Genomic DNA, 27,397 nt, shown 5'->3' with positions numbered 1-27,397 from the left:
GGAAGACCATTTCCGGTGACTACCTGTTGAAGCTCAACAAGAGAATGCCAAGAGTGTGCAAAGCAGTCATCAAAGCAAAAGGTGGCTATTTTGAAGAACCTAGAATATAAGACATATTTTCAGTTGTTTCACACTTTTTTGTTAAGTATATAATTCCACATGTGTTAATTCATAGTTTTGATGTCTTCAGTGTGAATGTACAGTTTCCATAGTCATGAAAATACAGAAAAATCTTTAAATGAGGTGTGTCCAAACTTTTGGTCTGTACTGTATGTATATGTTTATTTAATTTATTTATTTTTATTCATTTATTTTTATTCTTGATCTGGCAAAAACATCATGTGGGGGTGTGAGTGTATGGAGTGAGGTCTGGAGCTGAGCCACACAGGGCAGGTGCTGGCTGGTATACCTGTCCGACAGCGGCATTTATGTGGGAAAATTGCCCATCACCCCTCCCCCATGCAATCACAGGGCGCTGATGGGTTGCCATGGAAGCTGGCGGAATGCTGAAGGCCCCCAATTCCGCCATCCTGATACAAGAAAGGGCTTTATAGGAGTTATCTGTGCCATATATTGCAACACTCAAGTAATGCAGTGTAAAAGTACAAGACATCAGACGACCAATTGCTTTTAGGGAGACTAAAAAATAAAGTAAAATGTAATTTTTTTTACAAATAAACGTTGAATCACCCTCCTTTTCAACATCCAAAAATAAAGAAAAAGCGTATTAGTTATATTAGTAAAGAACAAAAAAATCAAAACTCCAAAATTAGAGCTCTTTGGTGCTGTATCTCCAATACAATGTAAAGCAAGAAAAACTTTGTATATACCTCAAATCCTACAGCTGCAGGTCTTGGGAAAACTTAAAGGGAATCTGGCAGCAGGTTTTTGCTATTTAATCTGAGAGCAGTGTGATGTAGGGGCAGAGAGCCTGATTCCAGGGATGTGTCACTTATTAGGCTGTGTGCTGTACTTTCAATAAAATCAATGAGGTGTCCTGTGCTAGGCTAATCTGTCTACCCATGTCCCATCACTGATAGGCAGCTTTCTGCCTATGCAGTGCACAAAGAAAGCTGCCAATCAGTGGTGTGGACAGGGTTATACAGAGCTCAGCATTCAGAGAACTGCTAGATCTGCAGCAGAGAAAACTGTGATTGTATCAAAATGACAGCAAGCAGCTCAGTAGGTGACACATCACTGGAATCAGACTCTCCGCCCTAAATCATGCCGCTCTCAGATTACAAATTCCCTTCAATAAATCACATTGACACACGTGACTCTCCGACACGTCCAAGTTCTTTTTAATGTTTTTTTTGCCACTTAAAAAAAACCTATTTGGCGTGGCTGTAATTGTACGGACCTGGAGAGTCACCGTGTGGGGTCATTATCACCGCACAGGGAACAAGACCCAAGGAGTGCCGCAATGGGTTTTTTTTCACTATCTTATTCCTCCTGGATTTTCCCCTTTTCCGGTATATTATATAGTAAAATTAATTTGAAAGTATCTGCAAAATGCAAATCTTCATACAGCCGTGTGCCTGGAAAATAAAGGTGTGGGAGGAGGTGACGGAAAGGATGGAGAAAAGGAGAGACAGCCCTTCCTGAAGGGGTTATACACAAGCCTTAGGCTTAGGCCACGTTCACACGTTCAGTATTTGGTCAGTATTTCTAAGCCAAAACCAGGAGTGGGTGATAAATACAGAAGTGGTGACGTGTTTCTATTATACTTTTCCTCTCATTGTTCCACTCCTGGTTTCGTCTTACAAATACTGAACGTGGCCGTATTGGTCCTGTATCTGGGGTGATTCTCCGCACAGCCCTCGCATACACGTGGAGGCCCTATATACGGCCGTGTCCCCCTGCGGCCTCCGTCCTCTTGCACAGTGACCGCCGCCCCCGCCCGCACTGTGTACATCACACAGGCTGCAGTCAGCTGATCGGTCACGAGGGAGTCGCGGCGTCAGGCGGTGCCCGCCCCCCGAGGTCACGTGACGGCGGCAGCGGGTGGGGCTGTGCGGTCGGTGCAGAGGGTCCGGTCCGGTCTGGTCGGCGGGAGAAGATGGTGAGTGTCCGGAGACGCTGGGGAGCGCGGCCTCTTCCATAGGCCGAGGACAGGTGGCCGCAACGGCGTGCACAGGACGATAGGCCGGGGATGAGCTCGGGCCTAGTGCGGGCCGGAGCTGTCACATTAGTCAGCGTTGAAGTACAGCACAACTTCCCATAGACATGTGATCAGTGCGGACAGTGCTGCCCCGGAGCTGGGACTACTACTCCCAGCATGCCCGGGATGAGTGTGTGCAGCCGGGCCGGGCCTGGTGATGGCTACACCCATGTACTGGGGCATGGAGCCTGGAGCTAATGAAAGCCCGGTCTGGCTCTGACTACCGAGAGGGCTGGTGGCGGCACACGGGGTAGTGGCGTGTACAGTCATGGCAGCCATTATTGGAGCTGTTAGTCGTGCTTTACTCATGCTCCCCAGGTCAAGCGCTGAGTGTCTACTTCTGATGTCTGCATTGTCTGCAGCGCTGACATTATATCAACACCGCTGCAGCTAATCAGTGAGCTTAGCACCTCTACCCGCTGTGATGGCATGAGCCGCAGAGTTCACTGATTGGCTGCAGCACTGTCAATGTGATGTCAGTGCTGCAGACAATGACAGCCACCAGGAGCAGTGGTGAAGACCAGCGCTGGACCTGGGGAGGATGAGTAAAAACCTTTTTTTTTTTTTTCAAACTGCCCTTGTCATGGGTTTTTCAAAACCAGAAACCTCTTTATTAATAAAGTTCCGGCTGCTGGGGTCTGCTGTGCAATGTGGCAGTGAAATGTCATCCTCTAATACAGTGCTCTCCCACCAGTGACGTTTCCACAACTAGTATGTCCTACACTCCTAAGTGCATCCTGGGAGTTGTAGTTCTGCAACTGCAAGAGCTACAGGTTGGAGAACCTCGCTGTACAGGATCTGTTCCTACATGGTCTGCACGAGGACTGTGGGGTCTGGATTTGTTTGACTTATTGATTTTAAAGTAAATCCGCAGCTGACAGGCAGAGAGCGGGCAGATCAGAAGGCGGATTCCCCCATTTTAAGTTATTAGAGCTCATTCGCAGCTGTTCTGTGCAGCTCAGTGGGGGGAGCTGAGCGATGGCTCACTGATTACCAGGTACAGGGTGGGGTTGGTAGGCAACTGGAGAAAAGGCTCCAGACAGAAGTGTTGTAGCCAAAGACCCACCAATGTGCGAAACATGATGTAACACTGATAAATCTGGTGCAAAGTAAAAGGCTTGTGCCAAATTTGGAAGTTATCACACTCGGCTGCCTCCTCCTCCATTCCCATAGATTATGAATGGAGCTGAGATGCACTCGCTCAGCCTTCTCTCCATTCAGATGTTCTCATTATTGGTGGGGGTCCCAACTGTCAGAGGCCCCGCAGTTAGCAAATAACTTCCAAACTTGGCACAAATATACAATCTCAATGTATAACTTCCAATCTTCTCACAAACACTTTAAAGGGGTTGTCCAGCCTTAGAGTACAAGTCTGCAGTCACTCTGACTGCAGATTTGTAAATCTTAACAGCGTGTGCGTGGTCTGGACTTGCGGGCATGTGACTGAAAGGATGTGATTTGCACATGCAGTCACATGCCGACTAGACTTGTACAGCGTTGCTCAGTGTAAGTGCATTGAGCAAGGCTACTCGCGTCTAGTCAGAATGACCACCTGCTTCCGGCACCAGAGAATCCTCACAGAGCCCAGTGCATGCACTTTGAGGATTCGCATGTCTGCAGTCTATAGCGACTGCAGACATGTACCCTAAGCTCGGCCAACCCTCTTTTTAAGGAAACACAGACACAAATTCTTTTCATGATAAAATTCCTCCACTAAGACTTCCAGAGCAAGATCAGATCATCCTAGGGGGTCTCCCTTTCCCCAAGACCGATTCTACTTTACTGAGATTCGCTGACCATGATGTCCGGATTTTTCAACTGATTATAGGTTCTAAAATACACAAAGGAACTTTCTAGCATTGGAATATTGATGGTTTGTTTGTAGGATAGGCCTTTAAAATATGGTGGGTGGGGTCTGGTCTGACTCTTGGTTCTCCCCTAATGATCAGCTGGAGGGGGCTGTATCTTCATTGTTTACTAAGCACAGCGCCACTCTTAGTAGTGGCTGTAACTGGTATTGCTGCTCAGTCTTAAGTTTTTTCGTTTTACAGTTTCTTTTTATCATTTTAGTTCATGTTTTCTAATCAGTGTGTTTTATTGGTGATGAATCTGGTTGGGTCTTGAAGCAAAGTTATGCTGATTTGCTGTCATTTTAAGCATATTGCAGAACCAAAAAAGTAATTCATAGTTTTGTATGTGTGAAGCTGGGATCAGAACACCCAGGAAATGTCCCTACACAGTGAAGGGAGCTGTTCTCATGTGGCCACAGCTGGAGCTGATAATGGCTGATGGGCAGGATTTACCGGGTATCTGCTGCCACCAATCTGATTTTGATGCCCTGTCATAGGGAAAGGTCTTTGATATGGAAAGCCTGGAAAACTCCTTTAGGAAAACACTGTTTACAACGCAGCGTGATCATTATGCTGCTGCAGATTTCACCCTTCTCATTCTGCAAAATTGTTATGGATATGCTACAAAGTCTTCAGTTGAAACTATTCCCTTGATTTAGGGCTCGAGAGTATTGGGCTGATTATGCTAATGACACTTGGCTCAAACTGTCAGAAATTGATCAGATCCTCTTACCTGAGAGATTAGGAGCATATATGAGGAATAGATGGAGAACTTAATTCCTCCATTGTCTCTGTGCGTACATCAGACTGCACTTGAATGACATCCGAGTGCAGTCTGATGTTTCACATGCACCCATTGACTTATATGGGTGTACTTGATCCGATTATCAAATGCACTCAGCGTGTTGCGATTGTGCTCTTATGCTAAATAGGTGTGAGAAAATAGTCGCAGATATGCACTGCTCAATAGTATAACATTGGGCTGCGTGCTATCCAATAAAACATCACATAGTGCTCGTCCGAGTTACACACTAGTGTGAGCGAGGCCTTACACTGAGGTCCCACAGTGCTTAGTACATAATCAGCCGTCCAGCATGTTACACTTCTGGCAGAGGGTTGCGTTGGTTGCATAAATCACTGGTTTGTCGATCCTTTGGTCATAAAGTTCTGCCATTTAACTTCTTCTTTTTCTCTGCAGAGTTTTCTGAGTGGCTTGTTTGGTCCGATTTGTGAGATTGAAGTTGTGCTCAACGATGCAGAAACCAGGAAGCTTTCCGAGATTAAAACTGAAGAAGGCAAAATTGAAAAACATTTCTTGTTCTACGATGGGGAGTCAGTAGCTGGAAAGGTAAGCTCCTTTTACATGACACAGATATGAAGTAGTGGTTCACTCTCCTGTCTCTTCACGTGTTCCTCATAGGTAAACTGATTAATAATTAATTACTTGATATTTGCATTGTGACGGGGGGGGGGGGGTTGTAAAAGCGAAGTGGCCAGTGTAGGCATCTGTTGTATTTATAGAGGTGCGAGGTCGTCATCTTCCTGAGACTGCAAACCACATCTGACGGCGCAGACCCCCCTACTTCACCAGTTTAGCAGTATTCATGAAGTTGCGCCTGTGCAGATCATTGAACCAATCTTTTAAAGTGTACGTGTCCTTTACACAGGTCTATAAAAATAAAGCATGCAGATATTTTAGGTTATATATACAGGGTGGTCCAAAAGTAGGTAGAGAGAAAATAACATGTATTTTGATTTATATATAAAATTATATTTACTAACACAAGCATAACATTGACAATTACATTTTATTCTGAACAATAATACAAAAGCTCTTAAATTTTATCAGCGCAGGTGCTCAAACTGTTTTCCATTACAATTTGCACAGCTTTGAAGTCGCCTCTTACGCTTCAACAAACTTTTTTGCACAAGTCTCTTTGGGTAATTTCTTGAAATGCATCTCTTATGTCATTTTTCAAATCACTGACACTTTTTAGTTTTCGACTATATACTTTGTCTTTGAGTACTCCCCAAAAGAAAAAATCCATTGGGGTCAAGTCTGGTGAACGTGCCGGCCAATCAAGTGGGCCTCTTCGGCCAATCCATTTATTAGGAAATGTTTCATCAAGATACTCGCGGACTACTCTTGAATAATGTGGAGGGGCCCCATCTTGTTGGAAATAAAGGTCATTTGAATTAGGCTGTTGCTGTAACTGGGGAACAACATTAGTATTTCGAGATACTTATCTCCTGTGACTGTTCCATCAAAAAATATTGGTCCTAAAACACCAAAACTTAAAATACCACCCCAAACATTGACACCAGGCTCATTTAGTTGTTGTTCTAATGTTAAATGCATGTTCTTATTATACCAGTAAATACAATTATGTCTGTTAATATGGCCGGAGAATTTGAAAGAAGCTTCATCACTCCACATAATGTTATGTAAAGTTACTGGATTTTCTTCAGTTTCGTTAAGCATAACCTTATTACACTTTCTGTCCACCTACTTTTGGACCACCCTGTATATATACAGTGCATTGTGAAACTATTTGGTCCCCTTGAACTTTTCTACCTTTTTCCACATTTCTGGCTTCAAACATAAAGATATACAATTCTAAGGCTATGTGCCCACGTTGCATAAATGAAGCAGAAAATTTCTGCTTCATTTCTGCAAGTCCTCTCCCGGAAAAACGCATGCGGAATTCCGCACGCGTTTATCGCGCATTTTTCGCGCGTTTTCCACATGCGGAATTGCCTTGCGTTTTTTATGCATTGGACAAAGGCAATTCTGCTTGCGGAAACGCAGAATTAATTGACATGCTGCGGATTTTTGAACGCAGCATAAACGCTGCGGAAAAATCCGCAGCATGTGCATAGAACTTGCGGAATCCCATTGGGGACCATGGGGTGCGGGTTACCAAGCGTTTTACAAGCGTTTCCGCTGCGGAAATTCCGCATCAAAAACGCTTGAAAAACGCTACGTGGGCACACAGCCTAATTGTTTTGGGAAGAATCAACAACAAGTGGGACACAATTGTGAAGTGGAATGAAATTTATTGAATATTTTAAACTTTAACAAATTAAAAACTGAAAAGTGGGGCATGCAATATTATTCGGCCCCTTTACTTTCAGTGCAGCAAACTCACTCCAGAAGTTCAGTGAGGATCTCTGAATGATCCAATGTTGTCCTAAATGACTGGTAATGATAAATAAAATCCACCTGTGTGTAATCAAGTCTCCGTATAAATGCACCTGCTCTGTGATAGTCTCAGGGTTCTGTTTCAAGTGCAGAGAGCATCATGAAGACCAAGGAACACACCAGGCAGGTCCGAGATACTGTTGTGGCGAAGTTGAAAGCCGGATTTGGATACAAAAAGATTTTCCAAGTTTTAAACATCTCAAGGAGCACTGTGCATCATATTGAAATGGAAGGAGTTTCAGACCACTGCAAATCTACCAAGACCTGGCCATCCCTCTAAACTTTCATCTCGAACAAGGAGAAGACTGATCAGAGATGCAGCCAAAAGGCACATGATCACTCTGGATGAACTGCAGAGATCTACAGCTGAGGTGGGAGAGTCTGTCCATAGGACAGCAATCAGTTGTACACTGCACAAATCTGGCCTTTATGGAAGAGTGGAAGAAGAAAGCCATTTCTCAAAGATATCCATAAAAAATCTCGTTTGAAGTTTGCCACAAACCACCTGGGAGACACACCAAACATGTGGAATAAGGTGCTCTGGTCAGATGAAACCAAAATCTAACTTTTTGGCCACAATGCAAAACGATATTTTTGGCGTAAAAGCAACACAGCTCATCACCCTCAAAACACCATCCCCACTGTAAAACATGGTGGTGGCAGCATCAAGATTTGGGCCTGCTTTTCTTCAGCAGGGACAGGGAAGATGGACAGAGCCAAATACAGGACCATTCTGGAAGAAAACCTGTTGGGAGTCTGCAAAAGATCTGAGACTGGGACAGTGATTTATCTTCCAACAAGAGAATGATCCCAAACATAAAGCAAAATCCACAATGGAATGTTTCAAAAATAAACGTATCCAGGTGTTAGAATGGCCAAGTCAAAGTCCAGACCTGAATCCAATCGAGAATCTGTGGAAAGAGCTGAAAACTGCTGTTCACAAACGCCCTCCATTCAACCTTAATGAGCTCGAGCTGTTTTGCTAGGAAGAATGGGCAAGAATTTCAGCCTCTCGATGTGCAAAACTGATAGAGAAGTACCCCAAGCGACTTGCAGCTGTAATTGCAGTATGTGCTGACAACAAAATCACACAAAAATCAACAATGGAAATCAAATTTATTAACCAATGGAGGCCTGGATTTGGAGTCACCCCCAAAATTAAAGTGGAAAACACACTACAGGCTGATCCAACTTTGATGTAATGTCCTTAAAAACAAGTCAAAATGAGGCTCAGTATTGTGTGTGGCCTCCACGTGCCTGTATGACCTCCCTACAATGCCTGGGCATGCTCCTGATGAGGTTGCGGATGGTCTCCTGTGGGATCTCCTCCCAGACCTGGACTAAAGCATCCGCCAACTCCTGGACAGTCTGTGGTGCAACGTGACGTTGGTGGATGGAGTGAGACATGATGTCCCAGATGTGCTCAATCGGATTCAGGTCTGGGGAACGGGCGGGCCAGTCCATAGCTTCAATGCCTTCATCTTGCAGGAACTGCTATCACACTCCAGCCACATGAGGTCTGGCATTGTCCTGCATTAGGAGGAACCCAGGGCCAACCGCACCAGCATATGGTCTCACAAGGGGTCTGAGGATCTGATCTCGGTACCTAATGGCAGTCAGGCTACTTCTGGCGAGCACATGGAGGGCTGTGCGGCCCTCCAAAGAAATGACACCCCACACCATTACTGACCCACTGCCAAACCGGTCATGCTGAAGGATGTTGCAGGCAGCAGATCGCTCTCCATGGCGTCTCCAGACTCTGTTACGTCTGTCACATGTGCTCAGTGTGAACCTGCTTTCATCTGTGAAGAGCATAGGGCGCCAGTGGCGACTTTGCCAATCCTGGTGTTCTGTGGCAAATGCCAAGCTTCCTGCACGGTGTTGGGCTGTGAGAACAACCCCCATCTGTGGACGTCGGGCCCTCATACCACCCTCATGGAGTCGGTTTCTAACAGTTTGTGCAGCAACATGCACATTTGTGGCCTGCTGGAGGTCATTTTGCAGGGCTCTGGCAGTGCTCCTCCTGTTCCTCCTTGCACAAAGGCAGAGGTAGCGGTCCTGCTGCTGGGTTGTTGCCCTCCTACGGCCCCTCCACGTCTCCTGGTGTACTGGCCTGTCTCCTGGTAGCGCCTCCAGCCTTTGGACACTACGCTGACAGACACAGCAAACCTTCTTGCCACAACTCGTATTGATGAGCTGCACTACCTGAGCAACTTCTGTGGGTTGTAGAGTCCGTCTCATGCTACCACGAGTGTGAAAGCACAACCAACATTCAAAAGTGACCAAAACATCAGCCAGAAAGCATTGGTACTGAGATGTGATCTGTGGTCCCCACCTGCAGAACCACTCCTTTATTGAGGGTGTCTTGATAATTGCCAATAATTTCCATCTATTGTCTATTCCATTTGCACAACAGCATGTGAAATTGTCAATCAGTGTTGCTTCCTAAGTGGACAGTTTCATTCCACAGAAGTTTGATTCACTTGGAGTTATATTCTGTTTAAGTGTTCCCTATATTTTTTGAGCAGTGTATATAATCTCTATATCCTAAAGAAAAGCCGCGGTCTCATCCCCTGGGGTCACTGGAGTGTCTACAAGGGGAGATTTAACAGTTACTGGATTTGGTCTTTCTTCCAGACTTTGCTTGCAGCTTCTACTATGATACAGGATCTGAAAGTGAATAAGTAATTTAATTGTATTTCTATAGCCCAACTTAGTGTACATATAGAAAAAAGGTTTAAAAAAAATTGTCATGTTATAGTGCAGCCATCTTTGTAATAAATAAGGATTTTTTTCTTATTTTGCTCATGGCTTTGGTCTCTGAATCAGTCCTGATATCTTATCTAGCCAGAGCCCTTTATATTTCTCTATTCCATGTTCTCCAAGGCTGTGATAATGACTTCAGTTTTCAATATGTAACCACTTTAATTACATATCTTGTTCTAGCTCATTGCATTTTCTGTTTTGCAATATGTTAAGATGAATTTAAGAGTTTTTTTAAGGGGAACCGGTCACCAGCCAGTAACAGTCTTATGTCCAGATAGTGACGTCAACCAAATGCTGCACCCTGAATACTGCGTCTTTGTGGTATTTTTTCACAGCTAAGATTTTGAGCTGAATTCCTTTTACATTCAAGAAAAATGAGAACTACATTTTTATTTTTTTTTTTACCCTTTTTGTAGGTCAACATAGTCTTCAAGCAACCCGGTAAAAGACTAGAGCACCAAGGAATACGAATCGAGTTTGTTGGACAAATTGGTGAGCTTATATACTATTCTATAGAATCGGGTGATAAAAGAGAATATGGACAAGTAGGGAAGTATGAAAAGAGCTGTATGGGATTCATCCCAAATGAAGAAAAATTATTATATATACATGAATTGAGGTCTGTGTTCAGGCTAGTTCTGTAATGAAGCAATGAGTCGCTATACAAAAGACAACTTGTCATTAGTCACATTAGTTCCTAAGCCTTATAAAGGGTAGGGACATATTTATTTCTTTTATGCCCTGTTCACACAGTGCCAGTCTGTCTTTGTAATAAATTAGATTGCAATAGTGATTTGGCAGTAGAAAAAAAGTGATTACAAAGTTCACATCTCTTTGCATTTTAGTTTTCTGTGAATTTTATAGATTAAAAAAAAAAGTGACACAAGTATATATTTTGTGGCACCCACATACAAAATCTCATTTAGACAGAAGTGTAGTATTTGCCCATAGCAATTCATCAGGTTCCATCTTTAAATGAGGCCTAGCTTGTTTAGTGCCCTCAGCTAATAGTACCTGGATTTTAACCAGTCGCTGTTCACATGAGGTACAGATTTCCAAATGCTGACATTTAGACAGTATAACCATATAAGAGGCAGTACGAAGTGGAGCCAGTTTACAGTGAAACACATTGATCATGAGCACCAGGTCCTGTTTCCCCCTTGTGAATGGAGCAGTAATGTGCATATGTGACCTCCAATCAGACACTATACTAATTCCTGATTATAGTATTTTACTGGTGCTCTAATATGTAGATGTCTGTGGGTCAAAACCGTGTAATAAACTCTGTAATTCACTTACCTGTTCACCACCTTCCTAATATTCTCCTCTGCCCCTCACCACGCCTTGCTGGCAGTGCTCATTATTTATCTGTTGTGGTGACCCATCCTCTGACCATGGTGCCCAGTTGCGTTTTATGCTGCAGATCTGTGGGAAATGGGGTTCGGCCACGGCCCCACTATCAGTATTCAGTCAGTATTTTTTCTCAGGAGTGGGAGATAAAACCAGGAGGGTGATTAAATACAGAATTGGTGACTTGTTTCTGTTATACCTTTTCTCTGATTGTTCCACTCCTGGTTTTGGCTCCCACTCCTGAGAAAAAATACTTATAGACGGGCCGTGGCCATATGTGCAGACTCTATTACCATTGAACACAATGGGGGAAATCAACAATCTGCACTAAAAGGCAATTTACATGCAAATTGAGGGCAGATTTATTTTGCAACCCATGGATGAGATTTGGTAAAATTTTTATCTACATTGTTGCGACTGTAATACTCTTAAAGGGGTTGTCACAAAGTTGATCTTAATAGATCTTGGAATAATAATTTTCCTCACAAAGAGTCAGCTGTGATCCCCTGCTGTAATGTCTGTATACTGTTTTGCTTCCTCCCCTGCCCAGGAGATGTGGTATGATCAGACCATGTTCCTGCATGGTCAGACACAACCATTACACAGTACACAGCAGGGGCACATTTATAAGATTATCTCAGCACAGGAACATTTTATTTAAACCCATCCAATTGTGGAAACTATTATTCCAAGATCTGTTGATTAAAATGAACTTTTGTTCGTGGGAAAACCCCTTTAAGTGCCTACCTGCAAATCTGCAGCATACCTGCTCTTTAGTAAATTGCCAGTTGAAATAACCTGATCTAAGATATTGAAAAAATGTGCCTGCCGTTCCCGGTGAGTTTAGTGTGTAATTATCTGAAAGACAATCGCATTATGGGGAATAAAAGGGAATAATTGGTTACTGCCCAGCCACAGATGTCCTCATTTGTAAGATCTGTCAGATTGCTCAGAAATCGGGGTGTAAGCCCTGCCTAAGAAAGTCTTGTTTCTCTCAATTATAGACTACATTTCTGAATTTACAATTTCGACTAGTTTATACTGCAAATGGGCCCGATTCATCACTTTCTTATTTTTGTCTCTCTTTTTCTTAGTCTTACGGTATTCATTGCTGTTATTTTGCACTAAACTCTCTCCAAAATGGCATACAGGGTTCATAAATTTTGCATAAAAAAAAAGTTAGTTTTTTTCTCTTAGGGGAACCTGTCACATCAGATGACACTAACCTGCAGATATAGGGTTAACTGAAGGATAGGAAGGTACCTGCCACATTACTGAAATCGCGGCTACCAGGAGAAAACAAACTTGTTCTCCCAGGATCTGCCGGCTTTCAGTCATACAGGCGAACTAACGCGGGTAAAGTCACCGATCACAACACTGGGCAGTGGCTTTAAGCACATTCCGGCATTTTGACTTGGTTGTCAAAGTGCCGTGGCTTGCTTACAGTTGCAGTGCTGTGAGCAGTGACTGTAGTTGTGCTGGACGCCTGTATGACTGAAAGCTGGCAGTTTAATTTTCTCCCAGGTGCCTCTTTCAGTACTGCACCTTCATAACGCTACTATCTTGCAGATTAACCATATATCTGTAGGATTGTGGCATTATCTGACTTGACCTGGTCCATTTGTACATCAGAAAGAGGTTAAATTGTCCTCTTTTCCACTACTGGGTCACAAAACTTGTGCAAAAAAAATAAAAAATTCATGCAAAATCACTCCAGGGTAGACTGGAGTACATTTGCACAAAAATGTAGTGACTTTTTAAAAAAGTTGCGATTGAATTGACTGAAATTGTCTAAAAACTCTGAATTCCACCAACAACGGTGCACATAAAACAAAAACCAGATATACTTAAAGAAAAAAAAAGATGCAAATTAAAAATGGGCAAAAAAAATGTAAATGCAGTAATAAATCTGGCCCTTTCTGTATTTTTGCAATCTGTAACGAAATCCGTTTTAATATATATATATTTTTTTTTTTAGAACTGTTTAACGATAAAAGCAATACACATGAGTTTGTAAACCTTGTGAAAGAACTAGCCCTGCCTGGGGAGCTGACACAAAGCAGAAGTTATGATTTTGAGTTCATGCAAGTGGAGAAGCCTTACGAGTCTTACATAGGTTCAAATGTAAGATTAAGGTACGTATTGTAATTTACAATGTCATTGGGCTACCACAATGCTTGTATATACAGTGAATCCAGATTCAAACCCTTCTTTTCAGAGGGATGTACAGTATGACTGCTCTCCTCGCTGGAGTATAGATCTGTACTCATCCTTCATATTGAATGTGTTACAGGTATTTCTTAAAGGTGACCATAGTGAGACGTCTGTCTGATCTGATAAAGGAGTATGACCTCATTGTTCACCAGCTTGCCACGTATCCAGATGTCAACAACTCTATCAAAATGGAAGTTGGGATAGAAGACTGCTTACATATAGAGTTTGAATATAATAAATCTAAGTGAGTGACTTGCTTTAATGTCTTGTATATCGATGATAAAATATGCAGATGGTTCACTGATACCAACAGGAATCTACTGTAATATTTTTTTTTTTTTTTTTTTTTTTTAATTTGGTCACCAATCCAGTGGTGACTAAGGCCCAGAAAGTCACATCTTGCGCATAATTTTCAATTTGTACATCATGCTCGCCAAAAGTTAAAAACTGGGTGGGTACCAGAATGGAGTGTGCCCATTACTTCTTGGGGCTGTCCATTAATTTTACACTAATGAACCATCCTTGGGATAGGTCCTCGACATCAGATCATTATCCTTGATAGGTCTGAGTATGACGCCCCAACAATCAGGTGTCGTTCCCCCCCCACACACACACACACACACACACACACACCCCTACCGGATGTGATTGGTTGCGGGGTATTGCACATTCGCCCATATCTTAATGAATGGGAGCGGATCAGCAGCATCCAGCTGTGGCTCTATAGCTGACAAAACTGTGCTATACAACTACGATAGTCATCACACCGGGCCAGCACTGGGAAGAGCTGATTGGTGGGGTTGTCGGGTGTCGCAACCTCACTGATCTGATATTATGATCTTAAGGCAGTCTAAATCTGAGCCAAATGTATTAACCCCTTACTGGCCCAAGTACTAGTACGCCCCAGGCCATCACCCCCGGTTCAGTGAGGGCTCCGGCGCTGAACCCACACTGAACCGGGCACATGTCAGCTGATTATTACAGCTGACATGTGAACGCAACAGCCACGGGTGGAATCGCGATCCACCCGCGGCTGTTAACATGTTAAATGCCGCTGTCAATCTCTGACAGCGGCATTTAACATCGCCGCGCCGGAAGCACTGCATTAGCCCCGCCCATCGGTGACCCCCGTCACGTGATCGCGGGTCACCGATGGGTGGTCAAGACAACCCTTGGGTCTGCAGCAGACTCCAGTGGTTGTCATGTAAGGATCGCTATGAGCGCCACCTAGTGGTCGGCGCTCATGGCACAGGAGCATTTCTGCTACATAGAGGTGATCTGCTCATCACCTCTATGTAGCAGAGGCGATCGGACAGTTGCTGCTTCTAATCTCCTATGGAGACTATAGAGGCATGCAAAAATTTTTAAAAAAAGCTTTTAAAAAGATTAAAATAAGTTTAAATCACCCCCCTTTTTGCCCCATTCAAAATAAAATAAAAAATAAACCCCACATACACATTTGGTACCGCCGCGTTCAGAATCGCCCGATCTATCAATATAAAAAAAGAATTAATCCGATCGGTAAACGGCGTAACGAGAAAAAAATTCTAAACCCCAGAATTACTTTTTTTTTTTTTTGGTTGCTGCAACATTGCAATAAAATGCAATAACGGGCGATCAAAACAACGGATCTACCCCAAAATGGTATCAATAAAAACTTCATGGTAAAACTAGTAATGGCATTTAAAAGTACAACTCGTCCTGCAAAAAAATAAGCCCTTACACGGCCATATTGACCAAAAAATAAAACCGCTCTGGGAACAAGGGGAGCCAAAAACTGAAATCCCAAGGTCGCAAAGGGGTTAAGTGGTGTATGCTTCGTATTAAATTTGGCACAGTTTGCTCCAATGATCTTTATTTTTTGTTATCCTAAAATTCATGTCCTGTTAAAAACGCAAAAGCAATTGATTTAAAATGTGTTTTTTTTTGTTTTTTTTTTTTTTCTTCTTTGCTCTCCCTTCTGAGAAACTGAACCTATTTTGACCATCGGTTTTGTTTTATATTGCTACTCAGACCCATTGAAGTGAATGGAGATGAGATACAGTACCATGAACAAAACCTATGGTCAGGGGTGGCATGGTTTCTGAAGGCCAAACAGCCACGTTTTTCTAATTTTGCACAAACCTTTTGAAGTGTTTTGTTTTTTTTTGTTTTGTGTGAATATTTATTCTGTAAATTTATATGTGAAGGAAAAAAAAAAAGCAACTACATTTGGATCCATGGCTTTATCTACTGAGAAGCTCTTAGATCTCAGTTTGCTTTGGCATTGTATAAAGTCAGCAAGCGGCTAAGCTTTGTCTGGGGAAAGGCCAGCTGTAGTGTTCTTCAGTGGGAATACTGATAACTATTCTATAAATATGCCTGCTCCTATCGCCACTTCATTTCTCCAGAAATGTTTCCATCCTTATGTTTGTATCTTAACAGCTGTTGATAAAGTTTCATAGCTTTGCACTCAATATACTTCCCCCTTGTCGAGACAGCACATGTATTGGATCCTTACTCTAAACCTCCTACAAGCAGCTGAATACTCATGAAGTTAATTTAGCGTGGACTTAATAAGCCACAATGTTTCATCGTATTAAAGGAGTACTATGGGGGGAGGGGGGGATTATACTATTTCTGCCCTCACACACTAGAAGGATGAGATGCCCAGTGCACTTTAATTATCTTTTGATCACTTGTAATTTTGTGTGACAGCAGCTGCTCCTCACTTCTCTCCCCTCCTGTCTGGGACAGTCACACAGCAGTGTGAAGCTACCCCCTGTGAATAACAGCCAACCTGAGATGAGGGGGTATGGCCACCACCCTGTTCTCTGCAGAGATACAGCTATTATGAGGAGACTGGCTGATAGTAACAAACCCCCCCCCCCCCCCCCTCCCAGCTTCTAGTAGCAGCCAGCCCTCCAATAATGTCTCCTTCCCTGCAGGGCTACTAGCAGGAAGCAGGCCACATTCCCTCACCTTGGACTGCAGACAGGGAGACATTATCATGGGGCTGGTGTGACAGGGGCTGGTGTGACAGGAGCTGCTCCTCACTGCTCACCCCTCCATGCTGTTATCAGCCAGTCTCCTGATAATAGCGGTTTCTCTGCAGAGAACAGGGTGGTGGCCACGCTCCTTCTTGGGCTGGCTGTTACTCACTGGGGGGAGCTTCACAATGGTGTGTGACGTAATGTCCCAGATGGGAGGGGGGAGCAGTGAGGAGCAGCTGCTGTCACAGAGAATTAAGAGTTATAAAGATAAAGTGCACCGGACTTTTCATCTTCATAGTATGAGGGCAGGGACACTACAAAAAAATGTTGCTGCCCGGAGTACCCCTTTAATGTAGCTTAGAAATATGATTGTTGACATTTGTACAGGAATATTCCAGCAGATGACAGCATACTGCTAGGATATGCCTTCCATTGTCAATCATGGGGGGTATTACTATAGGGACCCATACTAATAAGGAAAACTAAAGGGCGAGTTTTCCTCATTCGTGTCATTGTTGCAATCCCCAGCTATCGGTCCCCCATAAATCTGAAAATTCCTGCGTTATCCTAGTGATAAATAATCACTTCCCACTCTCAAACACATTTTAATAGTAGTCATTTTCCTTTTAAATAAATAAAAAAAACTATTTGGTAAATTGTAGTCACAAATATCTGGTTTATGAAAGTATTTCTTTTTTTTTTTTTTTAAAAGGTACCACTTAAAAGATGTCATTGTTGGAAAAATTTACTTCTTACTGGTCAGAATAAAAATTCAGCACATGGAATTGCAGCTGATTAAAAAGGAAATTACTGGAATAGGTAAAATGTATTTCCTCTTGTTACATGACCTTCCATGTGAACCCATTGTATACAGACCACTGATTTTCGCTCTATTCTGCTGACCGACAGACTAAATATTGATTTATGTACATGGGCATCATGGGGAGAAGCAGGTTATATGTGTCCCATGGGAAAAAACTAAGCTCTGCCTGACACTGTCTTAAAGGGAACGTTTTAGGAGCGGTCACCAGTCATTACATTGCTGGCTAGGGTAATAAAAGACCAGTACAATCAGATCATCCAGGCTGCAAATGGATCTGTCCATTGCTGGGAAAATCTCTATGGGTGTTGTGATTCCTTGCAAATGCACTGATCCTCTGCCAGCACCACCTCTGTGGTTGAATGGTGTCTATGTTGCTACGACCATCAAGGGCACTAGGCAGGGAATAGTGTGGGGGATTGGGGCTCACACCCAGAATAGTCCCTGCTTTTGCAGCCTCATCTATATTCATTTTTTTTTTTTTATTGAGTATCTATTTGCAGCCAGGAAGGTATGTGACTTCTACCTCCCTATCGAGCAATGTAATTTGTTTGGTGACCCAAAAGCCTATGCATCTCTTTAATAAAACTATAGAAGTGCATTAGTAAAATTAAACATGCTCATGATGACCTAAGTAGTTTGTGATGTTAATAGTGCAGGGATAGCTGACAAATATGTACCTATTAAGCACAATGTCTGTCTGTTTTTCTTGTTTCCTAGGACCCAGTACAACAACTGAAACCGAGACTGTTGCAAAATATGAAATTATGGATGGAGCTCCAGTAAAAGGTAATTTATTTTAGAAATACTCTTGACACCTCATTAAAGAGCACCTATCACCAGTCTGTGGCTGCCTGTTTTATTTAAAGGAGTTCTTCGAGAATAGAAAAAAAAATAACTAAAGGAAATGTCGTTATAAATTCCTATATAGATTTAATTAGAGAATCACAATTGCTTTGTCTAGAGAGGGAATTAATATGGCTGCCACCTTGTTTCACTGAGTGAAACCTGTCCAGAAGCTTTGTGCAGTAGGAAGCTCTGTCCTCCTATACATATAGGAAGATGCACTCCACTAATAGTACTGGAGATACCAGATCTACTGACATAACAAGAGGCTGCTCACACTGCTGTCCACGATGTCTATCTGATCTAATACCTCAGCACCCCTGGTATCTCTAGAATTAGATCAGATAAACATTGTGGACAGCAGTGTGAGCGACCTCTTCTTACCTCAGTACCCCTGGTATCTCCAGTAAGAGGCTGCTCACACTGCTGTCCACCCTGTCTATCTGATCTAATCCTGGAAATACCATAAGTACTGTGGTAAGAAGAGTCTGCTCACACTGCTGTCCACCCTGTCTATCTGATCTAATCCTGGAAATACCATAAGTACTGTGGTAAGAAGAGTCTGCTCACACTGCTGTCCACCCTGTCTATCTGATCTAATCCTGGAAATACCATAAGTACTGTGGTAAGAAGAGGCTGCTCACACTGCTGTCCACCCTGTCTATCTGATCTAATCCTGGAAATAGCATAAGTACTGTGGTAAGAAGAGGCTGCTCACACTGCTGTCCACCCTGTCTATCTGATCTAATCCTGGAAATACCATAAGTACTGTGGTAAGAAGAGTCTGCTCACACTGCTGTCCACCCTGTCTATCTGATCTAATCCTGGAAATACCATAAGTACTGTGGTAAGAAGAGTCTGCTCACACTGCTGTCCACCCTGTCTCTCTGAATAACAATAAACGTGTCTCCAGGTCACAGCAGTGGAACTCCCTACTGCACATGCTCACAAGCTCCTGTCCTAACATTCTAGGACAGGTTTCTGTCAGAGTAATAAGGCAGCAGTCATTTTAATTCTATAATGATTACTTCAGCAGATAAAACGATTGTGATTTGCTAATTTAAATGTATTTAGGAGTTTATTTGACATTTCCTTGAACCCCCTCTTAAGAAAAGAATGGGCAGCCTCAGAATTATTTTTATTAAATAACACTCATTAGCAAAAGTCAAGACCGATCTTCTGGGTTATGGGGTCCCGGCATGCTGAGCTGGATCCCACAACCCTCCTTGGCCTTCCTTTGATTTGAGAGCACTAGGTCTCGTGTGTTATCGGCCTTTGCACTAACCCAGCACGGCCGCATCTTTTACTCAGTGGTTAATGAGTGGTGACATCATTAGAGTGGTTAACGTATGGTAACTATTCAGTAAAGGATGTGGCAGCACTGGATTAGTGCAAAGAACAAGCTCTCGCAGATGTCAAAGCAAGTAGGGCGGCAGAGGGTTGTGTGACCCCATGCTGCGTACTAGTATCTCACAAATCATAAGTTGAGACCTGGCGTTTGCTAGAAATTCAGGTCCTTTAGAAGAGGCATTAGGAACTGTTTCGACCATTTAGGCTAATGAGTTAGTCTGAGGCTGCTGACACTTTACTTACATAAAAAGAAAGCCCCAGACCCAGGTGCACTTTCTAAAATGAGGGGCAAGGGAACCCCTGCTACTTGTCTTCCGTACTGGCACCAGGTCAGCGATGTCGAAGCATCTCCCGGCGCTCAATTGTCACAAGTGCTGCAGCCAATATCAGTTGGCAGCTAATGTGCTGCACTTCCTTCAGCCGAAACTCAGAAGGCCACATGTGAATGCTGGGAAACCTGGCGCCGACATCGCTGGAACGGTGTCGATACAAGAGGCTAGCATAAAGGTTTTACTATACGACTCAAAGGATTGCAGCATTTAAGTAGGGGTTGTCTAAATAATGGACAGCCCCTTTTTTTTTAAGTTTTCTTTTTTTTTTTTTTTTTTTTTCTCAAAGAAGCATTCCTCCTCCCATCAAAGTTTTTTTTATCCTTCTTAATATATTGCAGACATCATATTATACTGCACTATGTACTTACAATTGCTCATTTTCCTTTCTTCACAGCTAATTCTTCTCTTTTCTCTGCTCTATGTAGAAACAGGATGTCTCTTGTCCCTGCATTTATCATTCCCCTCTTCACCTCATGATCCAGTTACTCCCTCTCCCCCTGTCAGGGACTTTTGCAGTGACTCATACAGGGAAAATTGACCTGTTTCTTCATAGAGCTTAGAAAGATTCAAATAGTCAGTTTTTAATCACGTGATGTTATAGACCTAATGGAAAACTGAAGAATTAGCTGGATAGAAAGGCAAAATGAGCAATTGTAAGTACACAGTGCTATATAATATGATGACTGCAATATATTAAGAGGATAAAAACTTTGATGGGAGGAGGAGTGCCTCTTTAATAATTTGGTAGTGAGACATGGAGCATGCAGATTAGTAGAGTTGCCGATGACCCTGTACCATGCTCAGTCTCATGCACAGTTCATTTTAAAATATCCCCTTTACTTGTTGGATTCCAGTTCTCTAAGATTGGGACTCTTCTCATATGAACTGTCATTTGGATATATCCACTAAGTTTATTTGTAACTTTGCAGGAGAGTCTATTCCCATCCGGCTGTTTCTTGCTGGTTACGACCCCACTCCCACGATGAGAGACGTAAACAAAAAGTTTTCTGTGAGGTATTTCTTGAACTTGGTCCTTGTGGATGAGGAAGACAGAAGATATTTCAAACAACAGGTAGCTTTTGGCATTCTCCAAAACTCTCCACATTCTCTAGTGCAGATGCTTAAAGGGAATCTGTCACCACATTTGACCTTTCTAAACTATTAATATGGGCATACAGGTTATAGACAGCTGAGGAGAGTGATACCTGTATGTCTCATATCAGATGCCTTGTTGAGAAATCATTTTTTATCACTTTATATAAATGACCTTTTCCAGGCTATGGGGAGGACGCTGCTGCCTGGAAGATAATTCTGCCCCCAGAGATTATTATACATGAAGGTGGAGTTACCAGTGTGATGTGTGATGGCCGCTCTCTGCAGAGCTGTCTGCAGGTTCCTCTCAGCTTCAGCTTCCATCTTACAGGCAGACAGGGTTGTAATATTGTTGTAATACAGCAGAGCTTAAGAGTTGCAAAAATGTGTTTGCAAGAAGACAAGTTAATTTCTACTGTTCTGTGTTAGTTACTTGTCTCACACTGGTAACTCCCCCTTCATGTATAATAATCTCTGGAGGCCGAGTTATCTTCCAGGCAGCGTCCTCCCCAGAGCCTGGAAGAGGTAATTTTATATAAAGTAATAAAAGATTAATTCTCAACAACAAGGCATCTGGTATGAGACATAAAGCTAGGACTTTTTTCAGCAGTCTATAACCTGTATTCCCATATTAATAGTTTAGATAGGTCAAATGTGGTGATAGATTCCCTTGCAATATTATGCACATAAGTGAATTAGAATCTAAAGCTGTTCTGATTTCCTAATGAGGTGCACCTACCACATTTAGTACAATGTGTTTTCCCTTAAATATTTCGCCTCAACAGTATTATTGAACATTAAATGGAAATGTCAGCATACATTATTTGCAATGAATGATGGTAACCTTCAAGAGTCTAAGAACCAACTAGAAAAATCATTAGAAGATAACTTATAATGCAATTCACTTAAAAGTACACTGCTCAAAAAAATAAAGGGGAACACTAAAATACCACATCCTAGATATTACTGAATGAAATGTTCCAGTTGCAAATCTTTATTCATTGCATAGTGGAATGCATTGAGAACAATAAAACATAAAAATGATCAATATAAATCAAAATGAATATCCCATGGAGGTTTGGATCTGGAATGATACTCAAAATCAAAGTGGAAAATCAAATTACAAGCTGATCCAACTTCAGTGGAAATGCCTCAAGATAAGGAAATGGGGTGTGTGTGTGTGTGTGTGTGTGTGTGTGTGTGTGTGTGGCCTCCACGTGCCTGTATGACCTCCCTACAACGCCTGGGCATGCACCTGATGAGACTTCAGATGTTCTCCTGAGGGATCTCCTCCCAGACCTGAAATAAAGCATCAGTCAACTCCTGGACAGTCTGTGGTGCAACGTGACGTTGGTGGATGGAACGAGACATGATGATCTCGATTTGGATTTAGGTCTGGGAACTGGCAGCCCAGTCTAAAGCATCAATGCCTTCATCGTGCAGGAACTATTGACAAACCTCAGCCACATGAGGCCTAGCATTGTCATGTATCAGAAGGAACCCAGGGCCCACTGCACCAGCATATGGTCTCACAATGGGTCTGAGGAGCTCATCCCAGTACCTAATGGCAGTCAGGGTACATCTGGCTAGCACATGGAAAGCTGTGCGGCCCTCCAAAGAAATGCCTCCCCACACCATTACTGACCCACTGCCAAACCAGTCATGCTGGAGGATGTTACAGGCAGCAGAACGTTCTCCACGGGGTCACTAGACTGTCATGTCTGTCATACATGCTCAGTGTGAACCTGCTCTCATCCGTGAAGAGCACAGGGCGCCAATGAGGAATCTGCCAATCACCCTGCACAGTGTTGGGCTGTAGGCACAACACCCACTTGTGGACGTCGGGTCCTCATACCACCCTCATGGAGTCTGTTTCTGACAGTTTTAGCAGACACATGGATGTTAGCGGCCTGCTGGAGGTCATTTTGCAGGGCTCTGGCGCTGCTTCTCCTTGCACAAAGGAGGATGTAGTGGTCCTGCTGCTGGGTTGTTGCCCTCCTATGGCCCCCTCCACATCTCCTGGTATCTGCTCCATGCTCTGGACACTGTGCTGACAGACACAGCTACCCTTCTTGCCACAGATCGCATTGATATGCCATTCTGGATGAGCTGCACTACCTAAGCAACTTCTGTGGGCTGTAGACACCGCCTCATGCTACTGTACCTCTGGGGGTGAGGGCAATGACAAAATGCAAAAGTGACACAAACCGCAGCCAAAAAAGATGAGAACAGAGAAATGGTCTGTGGTCACCACCTGTAGAACGACTCCTTTTATATGAGTTGTCTTGCTAATTGCCCATTTCTACCAGTTGTCTTTTCCATTTGCACAACAGCAGGAGAAATTGATTCACAATCAGTGTTGCTTCATAACTGGACAGGTAGATTTCACAGAAGTTTGATTTACTTGGAGTTATATTGTGTTGTTTGTGTTCCCTTTAATTTTTTGAACAGTGTATGTTGGTATATACAAAAGCTCATTACAAAGGGGACTATAGATGGGTTAGTTATATCAGGTACAGTAATATACAAATGGCTAAAGGACCCTAATAGGCCCTATCGAACTATTCACCTACCCGACTGTGGAGGTTGGCACCCTAAACAGTCGACATGGTGCCCCTGCTCAACGTCGACTGTCCCTGATTTTCCCTGATGTCCCCTATGCTGATTAACAAATGCATATTATAAATCTACACATACAAAACAGTTACCAAAAATAGTTCTCCTGGGAATCTTAGCAAATACGTAGCATAGTTGACAAGATAGTGGATATATGATCATCAATTTATATACCCTTCAATGAACTAAAAAGCCTGTCTGTACCAGAAAATACTGTGCTACTATACATGCATAATCTCCAGGGTACTACCAGGATGTCATAATGTATAATCTTAAAGGTTGTCCACTGATAACGGTGGAGCTGGCCAGAAGTACTTGCTTGTGGAGCTGGCCGTCTACTTGTAATGGCTGCCACAGGGTACTGCACATCCGCCTCCTATTCATATCAATAGGAGGCTGCTGTGAAGTAACAAGCCCCGGCCACTACAAGTAGACGGCCAAGCACCACAGATAAGTACTTCTGGCTGGAGGCGGCCACCGATATCGGTGGGTGTGCCGGGTGTCTGACACCAGCTAATCAGACATTGATGCCTTATCCTAAGGATAGGACATCAGTGTAAAAGTAATGGACAATCTTTTGCATTGCAAGGCATTAGATCGACGTCTCACACAGCGTTGTGCTGATGGGAGCAGAGGGGGAGCTCACTCCCTCTGTGATGCTTCTTAATAGCGCTGTCGCGGCGGCTCTGTGTGAGCCCGCACGATCGTGATGAAGTATATGTATGGTGATTTGCGGGAACGCAGCTACCGCTGTGCCATACATGTACTGCTCATGTTGCGAAGGGGTTAAAGGGGGTTTTCCCACCAACAAAAGTTCATTTTAATCCAATAGATCTTGGAATAATAATAATTTCCACAATTGGATATGTTTTAAATAAAATGTTCCTGTGCTGAGATAATCTTATAAATGTGCCCCTGCTGTGTACTGTGTAATGGCTGTGTCTGACCGTGCAGGAACATGGTCTGATCATTCCACATCTCCTGGGCAGGGGAGGACACGAGTACAGATATTACAGCACGGGATCACAGCTGATTCTTTTTGTGAGGTAAAACATTTCCCCGCCTGTTTTTAAACAGTTGTTTACCTCGGATAAAGAATCAGCTGTGATCCCCTGCTGTAATGTCTGTATACTCTTTTGCGTCCTCCCCTGCCCAGGAGCTGTGGTATGATCAGACCATGCTCCTGCACGGTCAGACACAGCCATTACACAGTACACAGCAGGGGCACATTTATAAGATTATCTCAGCACAGGAACATTTTATTTAAACACAACAAATTGTGGAAATTATTATTCTTCCAAGATCTATTGATTAAAATGAACTTTTGTTTGTGGGGAAAGGCCTTTTAAGGTCTCTCAATAAAATGGTCCCCTAATGAACCCCAAAACCAAATGGGGAAACACGTCAGGCCAAGGGATCTGACAGTTTAATATCAAGATTAAGATAAGTTACCTCCTGGGTCTAATGTGTATTCTGTGTGGGTAACCTACCAGGGTAATAGCATTTGGCGATTTTTAATTATCCTTAAAATTCCCTTCAAATCTATTTAAAGAGGACCTGCTACCAAATTTTTCATGTTGAGCCGGACACACGGTGGCGGCGGAGAAAAAAAAAGCAGAGCAGAACAGTGTTTTGTTTGTTTTTTTTTTCTTTCATTTTGCTTCTCCATTGCTGAGATATTGGAGATCTAAGTATTTGCCACCTAAACAGTTATCTTGTTTTGTTTTTTTTAAGTCCATGTGGGCATCACCAGGGAGACTGTACTGTGTGGGGTGTACTTATTACTCTTTGTAATGCTGACCAATCATAAACAGGCAACAGCACACTGGGAAAAGAACCTGTCCCCACAGTAGCAGTAAACACAGCAGACTGGAGTGTGATTAACTGCCTTATACCACTTCCCCACTATCAGTATTCGGTCATTATTCGGTCAGTACTTTTTCTCAGGAGTGGGAGCCAAAACCAGGAGTGGGTGATAAATGCAGAATTGGTGACTTGTTTCTATTATACCTTTTCTCTGATTGTTCCTCACCTGGTTTTGGCTCCCACTCCTGAGAAAAATACTGACCAAATACTGATAGTGGGGCCGTGGCGTTAAGCTCTGATCTCCAGCAGTCAGTGGGGGGGGGGACAGTACTGCAGAAGTTGAGTCTGGTTAAACACTTCTAGTAGCTCTCCTCTCAAATTCAAATGAGCTTTATTGGCAAGATGAAATACACATTAGCATTACCCAAAGCGAGTGTAGTGCTCCCAACTCTGCCAGGAAGAAGTACACGTCCCAAGCAAAATCTCTTTGGAAATGCCCAATTGGCACTTAAACAGTAAATTTTAGCCAATGGCTCCAAAATGTAGAGGTAAAATAAAAAAAAGTTTTATTCCGCTCTGCGGCCATTATTAAACTGTGTTTCCAGTTCAAAATAAAACATTTGGTGAAAGGTCCTCTTTAAAGTGTCCCTCCAGGTGTATGCTGCACGACAGTCGGCATGCATCATGCAAGAGTCCTGTTAGTCAGGCCCATACACAGTGCTATTGCTTCAGCGCCTGCACCGCTGGGCTTGCAGTTGGCGTCTAGTACATCTGGAGGAGCACTTGAGAACTTTGCAAATTTTTATTCAGAGTTGTATCTTGTTTTAAATTGAATCTGTCAGCACAAAATGACTTCAAGCCAAGCACAGGAACTCGGTGCGCCTTCCCACCTACTTGCTTTCCAATTATCTCAGCCTTTCTCTTTCTTTGACAGCTCTGGCTTCACAGGAGCCTCAGGAGGGCGGAGGTAGTTGGAAAACCAGTAGGTGGGAAGGTGCACTGACCTGTATGGCTGCGCCAAGGGTGCACTGAGCACCTTTGCTTGGTTTGAAGAGTCATTTTGTGCAGATAGGCTCCCTTTAGGGGACAACATATAGACTTCACATCTAAAAAAAACTTCAATGTTTTGTATTTCGTTTTGCTGAAAATTTTAACAGGAGATTATTTTGTGGAGAAAAGCCCCTGAGAAGATAAGGAAAAGAACTAATTTTCATCAACGATATGAAGGCCCTGATCCTCAAGCTTCAGCTGAGGAACCTGAGATTTAGACGTGTGTAACCCACAACAGATGAAGGACAGAAGCAGATAGGCCAAACCTCCGCCAGATCGTCTTCCTTCATCTGACACTGCTGTTCATTGTACCACACTAAACATTCTGCGGGTCTGTATGTAATTCCACTTGTACATATATAAATACCAAGTGCTTTTGCTGAAACACTGGACCTTTCTCAGACTAGCATTTTATATAACTCATTTAATTTTTAATTTTGGGATTCTGCATTTGGAACATGCATCAAGCTAAATCAAGTCTTACTGTATCCTCATGCATGTAGGCTGGTGTCCATTGAAACCAGGGCCTTATTCTGTGTGTGCGTCTTCATAAACACTTACTGCATTGTTCACCTTGCTGCAAATCCATCTGTTTGTTTTGAAAAGGCAGGTCTCCGATTACTGTGAATCATCCCAAAATTCGTAGGATTCACTTTAGAAATGAAGGCTTTATTAAACATTTTGAAGACATTACTGTGTATGCGTCAGTTTTTATTTTATTTTTTGCCCCTGTCCCATTTGCCATCTATTGTCTTTCACCTGTGGCCACTTATTGATGTTTTTTTAATGTATATTCACTTGCATAACACAGGAATAAGATTGGAAATCATTAGGCAAAATATAACTTGCCGTTCATGTTATCCATAGTCTTTTAAGATGTAAGGATTTTTTTTTTCTTCCTATATGCACAACCATCCACTCCTTCAGTAAGCATGTGGGTAAGAGATAAGAAGCCATCACTCTGGACTGC

At 42.9% G+C, this 27,397-nt stretch overlaps 1 protein-coding gene across 1 annotated transcript; it reads left to right on the top strand.

The window, feature by feature from the left end:
• The first annotated feature begins 1,781 nt into the window (after positions 1-1,781).
• Positions 1,782-27,117, top strand: VPS26A (VPS26 retromer complex component A). The gene is made up of 9 exons (XM_073685618.1): positions 1,782-2,062; positions 5,210-5,359; positions 10,396-10,471; positions 13,308-13,464; positions 13,623-13,787; positions 17,228-17,334; positions 18,056-18,124; positions 20,793-20,935; positions 26,535-27,117. Exons 1-9 carry the CDS (start codon positions 2,060-2,062, stop codon positions 26,643-26,645), a joined length of 981 nt encoding a protein of 326 aa, XP_073541719.1. The 5' UTR covers positions 1,782-2,059; the 3' UTR covers positions 26,646-27,117.
• Positions 27,118-27,397: the final 280 nt, after the last annotated feature.

The sequence above is a fragment of the Phyllobates terribilis genome, unplaced genomic scaffold, assembly GCF_046119375.1.
Source record: "Phyllobates terribilis strain yellow unplaced genomic scaffold, ASM4611937v1 Scaffold_5__5_contigs__length_657084704, whole genome shotgun sequence".
Classification (NCBI taxonomy): domain Eukaryota; kingdom Metazoa; phylum Chordata; class Amphibia; order Anura; family Dendrobatidae; genus Phyllobates; species Phyllobates terribilis.
The sequence above is the reverse complement of the archived record's forward strand: the minus strand, read 5'-3'. Positions and strand labels throughout refer to the sequence as shown.